At 33.8% G+C, this 13,810-nt stretch overlaps 1 protein-coding gene across 2 annotated transcripts in view; it reads left to right on the top strand.

Annotated features, from left to right (window-relative positions):
* MIS18BP1 (MIS18 binding protein 1) overlaps nt 1-13,810 on the top strand; it is a 56,942-nt gene that overhangs the window by 22,816 nt on the left and 20,316 nt on the right. For both annotated transcript variants that reach the window (XM_037834930.1, XM_037834931.1), the window contains exons 7-11: nt 1,192-1,279; nt 2,192-2,349; nt 4,753-4,904; nt 5,267-5,366; nt 7,231-8,086. In XM_037834930.1, coding sequence (XP_037690858.1) covers nt 1,192-1,279; nt 2,192-2,349; nt 4,753-4,904; nt 5,267-5,366; nt 7,231-8,086 — 1,354 coding nt within the window. The remainder of the gene's footprint in view (nt 1-1,191; nt 1,280-2,191; nt 2,350-4,752; nt 4,905-5,266; nt 5,367-7,230; nt 8,087-13,810) is intronic.

Here is a 13,810-nt window from a genome sequence, read left to right as displayed (position 1 = left end):
GATGCCGGGTCTACATTCCTCCCCGGGAGTCATATTCCACGTTGCCAGGGAGATTCACTCCTCTGGGTGTCTGATCCCACGTAGGGGGGAGGGCAGTGACAGACTCATTTTTTAAATGCCTTTTTGACATCTCTACCATGATGTTCATAGGGATTTCAAATTTGATCTCTGAAACCTGATCTTCTCCCTTAAATCTTCTGAGCTCACAGTCGTCCCCTTCTTTCCATGTTTCCAAGTGGCTCAGCCAATATCCTTTGAGTCATCCTTGAATCCTCAATTTCTCTCACACCCACATCTCGTCTACCAGTACATGTTGTTGACATAATCTGCAAAATATATCCAGAATCTATAACTGCTGTACCACTCTGATCCAAACCTTCATCATCTTTTGTCTTTATCATTGGAGTAGCCTCTTAACTGGTTTCTCCTTGTACTTCCACAGAATTTTCTCAAAAAGGAGGCCACTACAGTCCTGTTAAAATGTAAGTCAGATCCTGTGGCTCCTCTACTCAGAATCTTTCCTTGGCTTCCCCCCTTGCTTAAAGGAAAAAGCAAAGTTCATATAATGACTCCAGACCATATGTAATTCCCCACTGCCTCCATTGCCTATTTGAGTAGCATCCCACTGCTAGCCCCTTTTGCTCTACTTATATTAATCCTGTTCCACAAACAGTCCAGGCACACTCTTGCCTCATAGCCTTTCATTTGCTGTTGCCCCTGATTTCAGTATTCCAATCCCAGATTGCCATGTGACTCAATCCCTCATATCCTTTATGGCTTTGCCCAAATGGTTCTATTTCAGTGAGCACTTCCTGACTTTATTTATGTATTTATTTATTATTTTCATTTATTTATAATTTCTACCCTCCCTACTACCCTAGCGTGAGCATACTGATATCCCCTACACCCCTTCCCTGCATAACTTTTCTCCATAGCAGTGATGTCCTTCTAACAGACAAGATACTGGTTTACTTTCTGTTTCACACTATAAGGCAAATTCCAGTAGGGTAGGAATTTTTGTCTTGTCTTATTAACTGACTGATATTGCTGAATCCTCAGTATCTATGAGAGTGCCTAGCACATAGTAAGTGATAAGTACATATTTCTTGAAAGATTTAATGAATTAATTATCTCTCTTTAAAATTATAGGCTTTTAGATCTTTTTTTGTTTGTTTGTTCATTGTTAAATAGGATATCCATATTATCTCATAAGGAAGTTTATGTTTGGATTTCCAGAAAATTGGAAAGAGCACATTGATAATTTTCTAGAACAATTAAGGTAAAGTATCTTTTAACTTTTTTAAAAATCAACCTTATTAAGGTATAATTTACAGTCAATGAAATTCACCTATTTTTAGGTTTACAATTTGATAAGTTTTAGAATTATACTCATGTAATCAATGTAAAGTTTTGATTTTTGTTTCAGAAATGCTAATTTTTAAGCTCTCTTTGACCTGAAAAGATTTTCAGAAGGCAGTAGTAACACTTGATTCGAATTTATCATATGGAATAAATCTAAAAGGAAAATAAAACCTGTGACATATTTCAGGGGTCATCACTCACCCTTCAAAAGGCATGTAGCTTTTAAACTAGTCTGAAGTTCTTGGGACATTTTTTTTCTTTCATTTGTTCCCTCAGTAATTATTCAGTGTCAGCTACTTGGCAGACATTGTAGTTGGCACTGGGGAAATGACTTATAACATGGGTTGACAAATATTTTCTGTAAATGTCCAGATAGTAAATATTTGGGGTCATACTGCCTCTGTCACTACTAGTCCTATGCCTTTGTAGTGTGAAAGCAGCCATAAACAATATGTAAACAAATGGGTGTGGCTGTGTTCCAATAAACTTCATTTACAAAAACATGCAGTTGGCGTAATATATCCTGTTGTTTGCTGACCCCTGAATTATATCAGTTTAAATAGGAATTATAAGTGCATAGAGTATGAAGCACTTAAGAGGGTATATTTGGTTCTTTGGCTTAAGATGATGTACTTGCATCATTTGGCAGAGAGGGAAAAGAGGAACATAGCCATGAAGGATTAAATAACTTAACATTAGAGGTAATCTTTGCTGAAAAAGAAAAAGCTTTATCTTAGGGGGGTTTATGTGTTTATCAGTGGTTTTAGTGTTTTGGTTTTAGTTTTTTTGAGAATGAACATTAGAGAAAAAATACTATAATTGTTTTTAGGGCTGATGAAAAGAAAAGAGGAAAGGCCAGACAAAAACAGAAAACTAGAAGATTTGTCCCTGACATAAGCAAATCAGTGAAAAATGATGCAGAAGAAAACTGGACAGATGTCCTTCAGAGAGCAAGCACTACTTACGATCTTGATCATTATAACTTGGGTATGTTTCCCATTTTTGTCTGTTGGTGTAGTAGTAAATTCTTACATGAGCCTTACATTGTTACTTGTTTATAATGTATACAGTTTTATATTCTTTGACTTATAATTGGCCTTAAATTCCTGCTTTTTCACTACTAAAAAAGGAGAAAATGCAATGCAGTATGCTCATGTTCAGCATTCAGCTTGCTTCATAAATATCTCTTTTTGATTAGTCAGAATTCCAAAGAACACTGATAAACCTGTCAATGAAAGGATATTCTCATAGTTTCCTAGATTCAAGGTATTTAGGCTGCTAACCTAGCCCAAATCAACTATATTAAAGACATTTTGCATTTTTATACTAAATTTCATTCTTGCTAATAGACAAAACCAGTTTCCTTTTATGGAAGACCTATAACAAATGGCGTATTGCTTTTGCATGACCATTGCTATAAAGGTAGCTGGCAGAACTGTTTTCTATGCCAACTGGTAGCAGCTGTCACACTATAATCTGCCTCACATCCTATTCCCACCACACACACACAAAAAGTACAAACAGTAAATTACAGCTGTTTCTGGATAATAAGAACAAGTAGAAGTTACTGGGATCTGTTGTATACATTTCTCCTGATTTTATCTTGACCTTGTAACTAGGAGCTCTACAGAACTTCAAGAATTCAGGATTGCATCTGCCAAAACATGGTACCATGCTGAAAGTAAATGTACCTGTATCTCACTATAACACCCCTTTCCAACATTCCCCGACCCTGTAAACTTTGCTTATCCTTTCCAGTTCTGAGATAGGAATAATTAAATATGTAGATGATTGCCTGCCCAGAGCTAGTAAAAATTCACTCAGTACCATTGCTTCAGTTTCTTTTCATCCCTTCCTCATTTTATCAAAAGTCATCCTATTTCCCGTAAATTAATCGTATTGGTTGTTGTCATTGCTGGACCATCTTGAGTATTCTGGAGTTCTGGAACTACAGCACTTGCTGTGAGCTTTTTTAGTAATAAATAAAAAAATCCCTAAAAATATATCTCACTTTGAATCATTTTTTAATCTTCTTTAGTCTTAGATCTTAATGGTCTCTTTTTTTCCCTCTCTTAGAACAGCACTGTTAAAGAATTTGAGCTAAATTGTGAACATTATTGATCAAGTATTTGAGGAAACAGATAACAAACAGTGCAAAATACAAATTTAAGTGGCCAAAGTTTGGTATACTATTTTACATGCCATCTGTGTCCATAGGAAAATCATTCAGATATCTTTAAAGCACCTTCTATTGACCTATGTTAGAATTTAGGAACTTAAAGATGAATAAGAAATAATGCCTCCTCTAGGGAAACTCAGTTTACTGCAGATATTACTGTATTCTGTTATGGTTCTATCATTTTTCTGGTTTGATTTATTAGATCTTTGTTTTGTGAAACTTAAGACACTGAGTATTTCCATATGTTATTTTGAGTAGTGATGGTTGGTGCTTTTATTATTGTTATCATTGTCATTATACTTTCCATGAGAAAACAACTAAAATAAAACAAAGCCACATCTAACATTAAACTACTTAAAGTTATACAGAGGCAACTTAAGATGATGTGATTGTGTGTGTGTATTCTAATGATTTATATAACGTGATTTTTGCATATTTAGTGTTATCTGTATATCATAGCATTATCCTAAAGTACTTTATTTATCTTTTTGTCATTACATTTAGCAGAGTATATTATAAATGATTTATTATAATATCAGCCTCTTCAACTATACTGTAATATTCTCAGGAGCAGGGACCATACATTACGCATCTTCAAGTTCTAAAAGAATAGCAAAAATGTTTTTATAGTTATTATGAGTCCTTTTTTAAACTTAAATGGAGTTTCAGTTTAATAACCATTTGTTAAGCGTATACAGTATTATATACTATATAATTTTGTTCATAATTTTAATTAGCATGGATTTACTTATACACTGAGATACACAAATTAATTGAAACATAAGAATTCCATATACATGAAGAAATATCAGGGAAATAAAGTTTCTAAGTTTCTATTTAGATGGTATACAGTTAGGATGAACAGAAATTTGGAATTTGTGTTTAAAAAGTGGGTTAACCTTACTACTCTGTCTTTGGATCTGACAAAGAAGATCCAAGTCAGATAGTTATGAATAATATGGCTGTGTAGTTTTTCCTTGGTTTTTCGTTTTTTGTTTTTTTTTTTTTGGAAGAAAATAAAAGTGATTTAACAAAATATGGCTCTGTGTGGAGTGATTCTGCCCAAATAAAATTTTTATCATATTCAATTTATAACAAATATTAGTGACATTGAATTAGACAGATTTCTTTCAAAGACTGTTCTTTAATGCAGAAAAGTAGCTTACTTTTTATTTTATCACTTATTGAAGTCTCCATCTTTGTACTCATAGAACTGAAGAATGGTAAGTGTAGTAAGTTGCCAGGAGCTACAGGATTAAATGTGTGCCATAATAATCACCAAAATAAACCACTGTTAAGGCTCCCAGATGACCAGAAAAACAATTCTATTCAAAATGGAGGAGGACCTGCCTTATCTAACCGGGTAAGTCTTAACTGTACATTGTTTGCAATATTTAGAGGGGTGGTGTGGTACTACTGATTCTGGACCAAAGTGCAGCAACACAACAATTAGCTCTTAGAGTAGGGCTCAAGTTAAATTAGATGTATATAAAAGCACTTGAAAAACTACAAAATGTGAGATCAATAAAGGAAATAGGAGTGATGGATACCTGGGTGGTACTTCCAAAGCTCAAACTGGCAAATCAGTTTCTGAGTGCCTTCACTAATGGAATTTTAGAATCATAAGTACCTAGATATATGTATACTTGATGTATATGTGAAAATGCTTGAGGTCATGTTTTGATAGTTATTAAAACAAAAACAAGATATCTTTTTGTTTTGAAGGAGTTAATTGGAGAAAACAAATGTAAAAAGTTGTCTTCGAAAAAACTTGGGAATTGTGAAAGAAGAACAAATAAAAGGAAAATTAAAAGTCAGACACAAGGTAATATTTCTTAAATAGTTTTGTAATGATAAATAGATATTATTTAAAATATTTAAAATACCAGATTTACTTAATAGGTTTGCCTACCTTTAACCTAGTTCCTAAATAATTTTGTTTAAATCACAAATTATATCTTTTCAAACATTTTTATAGGAATGTTTAAAAGATTCTGAATCCTTTTGTGAAATTAATACCATAATTTGATTTTGTATAAAGGTGGATTTTCATGGAGTGAATTAATTGAAATCCTGCATACCAGAATTTAAAGAGCTTTTCTCTAAACATCAGCAGGTTTTCATGTTGAGTTAGATTTATCAGTTTAATGGCATTTTTAAAATTTTATTTCTTATAAGTAAAAAGTGATTAATGTCCTAAGAAGTAGAGAGAAAAGCAACATTATTTATTTACACTACCAACTTCATAATGACTTGGGTTAAAGGATCCAGAATAGGCTGAATCTTCACTGAAATTATTTAGTAAAATGAATAAAACATTCTGAATAGAAAAGCTTTGTTCAAAATAGAAGGTTCACATTTTCAAATTCCAAGTTGAATATTTGAATCAGATTTATATAAGTAATTAAAAGAAAACACTTTTCTCATAATCTGAAGCTATTTGATGTCAGCAAAAAAGTCTTGTATAAACATTCTAGGTTATTGTTGACTGGCACTACTCCATGAATTTTAATTTAGGCGCTTCTTTACTCTCTAGCGTTTGGTGTTGTCCATCAGTCTCTCATTTTGTCATTCATATTCTTAAATGACACATAATATGTGTAAGTTGTTGCCATATTTCAGTATGATGATTGGTGTGATGATTTAAAATTTATATATATATTTATAATTACAATTGGGTATTTAAAATTAGTTTCTCTTAGTTTGGCTTCTGATGCCCTAAGTTAAAATTGGAGAGTTTTGCTCAGTTTAATTTGGTTTCTTTAGTTGCACAGTATAATAAAGTTTCCTAAGTTATTCTATTTTGTTCTTTTCCCATGATATTTCACAGAGATTCAGCAAAGGTGTTTCTGTGGCTTCCGTGGTGAATGAGGGTGGAGCCATGCAAATGGGTTCCATCTTCTCCTAACTCCCTCCCTAACTACAACAGCTTCTTTTTTAAAAGTCTACTTAATATATTACATATCTAGTAAGGTTTTAGCGACCCTAGTGATTTTCTTATGTCTCCAATATAGTTGACCCCCCAAAGAGTTGGTTTAACAAATATTTAATGTTTACTGTATATGTATACTAACTCTAACACAACAATACAAAAATGAAGGCAATGTTTTTGCCATTAATGACTTTTTCCATCTAGAAATATGAGAAGTGTGCAAGTATAATGCAGGGTGTGTCAAATGTGGGGTTCTTTAAAAGTATTTTGTAAACTTAAGGAAGGAGAGCTTATATTCAATTAAGGGGATCAGGACAAAGTTAGGTACAATAGAGAATAGACTGAGCAGGTAGTAATTTGATTTGGAAATTAGTGAAGGAAATTTTCCAGGTAGAGTGAATGACACTAATAAAAATTGAGTATCAGGAAAATCTGAGAAGCAGCAAGTGGTTCAGATTTGAATTATATCGAGAGACTGGAACTATATCAAATGCCAGGCTGAGGAGCTTATATGTATACCAGTTGATAGTGTGAAGTCATTGACAGGTTTGTATAAAAATAGTAAATGTTTATAATTGAAGGGGCAGTGATCTGAGTTGACTTAATACTTCGGGATTATTAATGTTAATATGACAGTAGTATGTATAATGAAGTTTGTGAAAAATAGTATATTTTATTTTTGAAAGTTTTTTCTGTACTAAAATTTGTTTAGCTAATTTGAGATTTCGGTCTTTGGTTTTATTTTATGAAATTAAAGAAACAACTGAAGAACTGAATGTATCCATTGATATACTGACTTCAAGGGAACAGTTTTTCTCAGATGAAGAAAGAAAATGCCTGGCTATCAGTCAGAAGGAAGCTTATATTTTAGTAACACCACTAAAATCTAAAAAAGTGATAGAGCAAAAATGCATGAAATATAATCTCTCCTCTGGTACCATTAAAGCAGTAACAGATTTTGCAGTGTCAGAGCATCAAAAAGAAAGAGAATTGGACTTAAATGAAACCACAAGTCCCATCAGTAAGCCCACAGCAACTTTAGAAAATGCATTTGAGTATAGTGTCAGCAGGGAGGATTGCAGTGAACGTGATTTACTCACTGTCAACCGGAAAATAATAATACCTACTCCTAAAAAGGAACAGAGTGCTTCTTCTAGCTTTAAGAAAAATACAAGACTGTTACCAGAATTTAACAAAACCAGAATTCGAATGGATAGGTCATTATATAAGCATCAGTCCTCATCAGATTTGTCTAGTGAAGAGAGCGAAACAGAAAAGAAAATTAGAAGGAAAGATGGGGTTGTTAGGAAAACCAGAGCAAGAAATACCAAGGAAACATTGATTCATCTGAGGAAAAACACAAAAAACAGCACAAAGAATATCGCTGTGATTTCTGATTCTGAAACTGAAGAAAGTGAAAATGAATTTCATATCAAACAAAAGAAATCTAGATCTTCTGCTAAAGAAACTGTTCAGAAATCTAGTATTAGGAATGAGTTTCCAAATATTGAGACAGTGGGATCTGAGAAGATGAACAGGAATCCTTCAGAATATTTACCTGGATTAATTCAGGATGAGGATTGGAATGAGAAGGAATTACAGAAACTTCATTGGTAAGTAGTTATATTTAACTCTAAAATATGTATAGAGTGGCCACAAAACACTTGAAGACATAATCAGGGATTGCTTTAATTACTTCTAACCATTAACATGGAAGATGTCATCCAAAAGAATATGGGGAAAAATTACAATTTGTACAGAGATTGGAGGGAGCATATAGACAATTTCTTAATTAGGTACTTTGTACCCATCTCTAAAGCTTACATATGAGGAAATTCCCATTTACTATTTCAAGACTGCCAAATGCTACTCTCTCTTTTAGCTTCATAATTTTAAGAAATATTTCAAAACTAAATTATTTAAAATTTTAAAGGTGAATTGAAATTTACAGTTTATTTAATATAATCATCCCCCCACTTCTAATTTATAGGAAATAGTTTCAGACATTAAGTGATTTAGTTAAGGTTTCAATTAGTACAGAAATCGAAGTCAATCTCAATTAAGAACCCATTCTTTCACTCATTCAGCATTTATAGATTGAGTGCCCTCTATGCCAGTGAGTTTGCAGTGTGCAGGGATACAGCAATAAGCAAAATACACAAGGTTCTTTCCCTCAGGAGCTTATAGTCTAGAAGGGAAGACAGATAACATAAAAGTAAATCAATAAATAAAAATAACTACAGTTGTGATACATTCAATGAAGGAAGCAAAAATGAGATTGAGATGGAGAACTATAGGTAGCATGGTCAGAAAAGCTCTCTTAGTTGATGTGTCAGCCATATGAAGAATTGGAGAACATTCCAGGAACAGGGAACAACTTAAACACCTATGACTAGAAAAAGTTTGATGTGTGAAGAACTAAAATAAGGTCCTACTGTTATTAAAAGCATAATGAGTTGTAGGGGACTGGTTTGCTATGAGAACAGAGAGACTGTGAACATGCAATGTCCAACCTAGATCATGATTAGTTTAATGTTTTGTTTTGTTTTGTTTTGTTTATGCATTAAGACATTTAAGGGTGACGTGATATATTTTTAGAAGATTTCCTTGGGGAGATGGACAAGATACTAATTGGAGATTTGTTGCAGTAATCCATTGTATTTTTCACTAGTATGGAGGCTGTAAAGACAGAGAAAGTGGGTTAAATCTAGCCATATTTGGACCATATCAAATCCTTAAGCAAATGCTATCAACTGTATGGCATTTGACCTAAATAACTGGGTGGATAGTGGTGTGAAAAATATTGGAGGAGGGAATAGGCTGGGGTTGGGAATCAACTTTCTTCTTAGATGTGCTATATTTGGATTGTCTTTTAAGAGGCAGATAGAAAGACAGGTCTTTTGCTCAGGAGAGATGTGGGTTAAGATATAATAACGTGGGTAAGCATCAAAATGGCATTTAAATATGATGGATTTAAAAGATAACACTTTAGGAGAGTGTGTAAGAAAAATAAGGGCATGAGACTGACCTCTGAGTAAAGTATGTAAAGGGAAAGGAGTGGATTTACTTTTCTTTATCTAATTTTTCAACATGAAATTAATTTATTTGAGATCTTCCTTTTTTAATTCAGGCTTTTGCAGCTATAAATTTTCCTGTGAAAATGTTTGCTGTATCCCAAAAATTTTGGTATGTTATGCTTTTGATTTCATTATTCTCTGAGAATCTTCTTTTTTCCTCTCTGATTTCTCCTTTGATCCATTGGTTGTTTAAGAATGTTATTTAATTTCCACATACTTCCCAGTTTTCCTTCTGTTACTGATTTCTAATAATTTCATTATGATCAGAGAAGATACTTTGTATGATTTCAGACTTTTTTAATTTATTGAGACTTGTTTTGTGACCTAACATATTGTGTATCTTTTAGAATAACCCATGTTCACTGGAGAAGAATAAATATTTTGCTGTTGTTAGGTGGAGTGTCTGTATAGATCTGTTTTGTCTAGTTGGTTGATAGTATTAAGTCCTCTGTTTCCCTATTGATTTTCTGTCTAGATGTAATATCCATTATTGCAAGTAGTGTATTGAAGTCTCTAACTATAATTATAGAATTGTCTACTTCTCCCTTCAATTCTGTCAGTGTTTGCTTCATGTATTTTGGAGCTCTGTTATTAGGTGCATAAACATGTATAATATTGTTGTATCTTCTTGATGTATTGACCCTTTTATCAACACATAGTGTTGTTCTTTGTCTTTTGTAACAGTTTTTGACTTTAAATCTATTTTGTCTTATATTAGTGTAGCTACTCCAGCTTTCTTTTGGTTACTATTTGGATAGAATATTTTTCTATCCTTTCACTTTAAACCTCTTTGTCTTTTGGTCTAAGGTGAGTCTCTTCTAAAAAGTATATAGTTGGATCATACTTTTGTTATCCATTCTGCCAATCTCTGCCTTTGGTTAGAGAATTTAATCCATTTACATTTAAAGTAATTACTGATAAGACTGGACTTTTGTCAGGCATTTTGCTTTGTGTGCCCAACAGCAGTGAATTATTATTTTTATGCAATTAATTGTATTTTAGATCATTTAATAAATAAAAACTACAGTTATATATCAAGAATACAACATTACTGACTTTTATATTTACCTATGCAGTTACCTTTATGATGAATCTTCATCTCTTCAGATGCCTTCAAGTTATTGTCTAGTGTCCTTCTCTTTCATCCTGAAGAACTTCCTTTGCATTTCTTGTGGGACCTGTCTAGTGGTAACAAACCTCCCTCAGGTTTTGTTTGTCTGGGAGTATCTTGAGTTCTGTTTTTGAAGGTTCTAGAATTTTGAAGGATATAGGTTTTTTGACATTTTTTTTCCCCAGCATTTTAAACATGTCATCCCACTGCTTTCTGACCTTCATGGTATATGAGAAATTATTCATCTTACTGAGAATCCCTTGTATGTGACAAGTGCTTTTCTCTTGATGCTTATAGAATTGTCTCTTTATCTGTGGCCATTAACAGTTTGACTATAAAGTGTCTTGGTGTGAATCTCTTTGAGTTTATCCTATTCGGAATTGAGCTTCATCAACCTGTATATTCATCCCTTTCATCAAATTTGGGATGTTTTCAGCTATGATTTTTTATAATATTCTTTCTACCCCCTTTCTCTTTTTCTTCTCTTTGTGGGATTCCCATAATGTTATGTTGGTGCACTTCATGGTATCCCATGGCTTTCTTATGCTTTGGTCACTTTTTTTTTTTAATTCTTTTTCTTTCTGCTAAGTCTGAATAATTTCAGTTGTCCTGTCTTAAGTTTTCTGATTCTTCTTCCTGTTCAAATCTGCTTTTGAATTCCTGTTTTGAATTTTTAATTTCACTTGTTATATTCTTCTTCTATAGAATTTGTTTCCTTTTTTAAATTTCTAATTCCTTATTTTGTTCATGTGTTATTTTCTTGATTTCCTTTCTTTCTTTCTCCATGTTTTCCTATAGCTCACTGAACTTATTTAGGAAGGTTGACTTAAAGTCTCTGATTAGTAATTCCAGTGCTGAGATTCCTCAGGGATAGTTTCTGTCACTTAATTTTATTTCTTTGAATGTACCATCTTATCCTGTTTTTCTTTTCCTTTATTTTTTTTTTTTTGATATGCCTTGTGACCTTTTTTGTTGAAGTTTAAACATTTAATTATTTTGATGTGCTAACTTTGAAAGTCAGATTTTTCCCCCTCCCCAGGATTTACTGGATTTTTTGTTTTTTATTTATTGAAGACTATAGTATAGATTGGCTCTGTGTTGAGGCTCTCCTTCAGTGCTTAGTCCAGTTTATGTTGAGCTCATTGATCAGTCCACAGCAAACATATAGGTTCTTCTCTGGTCTTTCTGAGCACATGTCTGTCATGGGCATGTGCAGTAGCTTTCAAAAATTCCCTGGTGTAAGTGAATTCTCTTGGGGGTACTACTTTCTGCTCTAAAAGATTAAAACCTCTCTTCCCAACCCTCAGGCAGTGAATTTTATGTCTCAATCACAATGTTTCTTCCCCAACAGCTGTGGTTTGTTCTCTTCCAGGGCACTTTTCTGCACCACTTCTCTGCCCTGTGTAATTTCTGGGTTAGGCGAAACAAATTATCGCCTTGGATCCATCTTTCAGTGAGCTGGTTTGGGCAGACATACAAACACACTAATGGGATCCACACTAGGAGTGTGGACACCAGTACACATTGGGGGGTGGGGTGAGGGGCAGTGGAAGTGAAAACATCCAACAGTTTCCTACTGTTTTTAGGTTTTCTTTTTCTAGCTCCATGTTTGATAGGCTGCTTTTTACCTTTGAGAGCCTTCTGGAGTTCTTGAAAAGTTGGTTCTCACCCCTTCAGCTTGTTTTTTCATTGTTTCATCTTACTACCATCTTGGACATCATCTGTGACCTCTTTTTTTCTTGACACTACTCTTTTCAGACCTTTGATGTCTTTATACTGAACTGTGGAAGTAGCCTCATATTTATACTTTTGTTCTTGTCTGTGTAATGTTTGTGTACATCTCCAGATTAGTCTTAATGTATAATTTGTGGTTCTCACAGGTCAAAAGCCTTTGTTATGTTCCTAGTAATCTTCAAATTAGATAAAGATTTTGCTGCCTTACATTGAGCATATACCATATTATCACCTTAATTATCCTTTCCAGTTGTATTTCCCATCATTTCCTTCTAGGAAAGGGTCTCAGCTTAACTAAATATTAAAATCATCTAAGGGTAATTGAAAATACCTGTATTTCAGAAGTTTCAGTTACCAGTAAGATGGAGTAAGCACACTTCATTCTGTTTTTCCCGCTAAATGTATGGAACAGCTATTTGATGTCTCAGGAAAGTAAACAGTAGCAGGTGGATTGAGGTAGGTTAGAATTTTTAGTACTACCAAACTGACAGTGAATTTCCAGTTTTTCCTCTGCTCTCCTTGCAAGCTAGATTCAAGGCTGCCTGAAATATGGAAGTGGGCATCGATGCACAACAATAATTCCAAGAGTAGCCTTCTACTTCTGGCTTCAGGAGCTGTAAGGGAGACTCCTAAAGTAAGAAAGACTAGAGAAAATGCCCCAATTTTTTCTTCTCTCTTTTCTTATACCCACCCCAGTTTTTAGGCAATCCTGTAGGAGTGATAATTGCAATAGCAGTGGGGGCCTATAGGTTCTTAAAACTCTGAAAGCAGGGACCCCATTGCTTTTTTTCCTTTTATGTCCTCTTCTGCTTTACTTTGGACAAAGATGCAGTTGTATTAAGTGTGCAGTAAAGCAGGATAACTAAAGCCCCAGCTTTCAGGCCAGAAGCCCAAAAAAGAAAACCTACACTGTGGTACCAAAAAGTACCAAAGAGATTGCAAAAAAGAAAGAGCTAGGGAAAGCAACTTCATAGATTTGGTTATGAACTCCTGGGCTTTCTCCCTAGCTGCCTATGTATGAATCTGGTCCTAAACCTAGGACTTTGAGAATTCCCAGGCTGGCTACTTGGTGGGCCACATGCAGGACAGATCCTAGTATCATCAAAAGCCTTTGAAAATGGAACTGACATTGAAATTATAACCACAGAAAGCTAATTGGAACTTTTAGTTCAGTCTTTGATCAAGTTGATTCCTGCTAGCCAGAAACAAAAGCATTCTCCATAGGATTTAAATAAGAGCCATGATCTCATAATATCAAGATGTTTAGAAAATAATTAGAGTTACTCAGCCTACAAAGAAGCAGGAAAATTTCAACTCACTTGGATATAAGCAATCAATAGATGCCAGTCCTGAGATGACACAGATGTTAGAGTTATCTGACAAGACTTTAAAGCAGATATTATAAAAAGTGCTCC

Source organism: Choloepus didactylus, chromosome 4 (genome assembly GCF_015220235.1).
Source record: "Choloepus didactylus isolate mChoDid1 chromosome 4, mChoDid1.pri, whole genome shotgun sequence".
Classification (NCBI taxonomy): Eukaryota; Metazoa; Chordata; class Mammalia; order Pilosa; family Megalonychidae; genus Choloepus; species Choloepus didactylus.
This window is presented reverse-complemented; position numbering and strand designations above follow the sequence as displayed.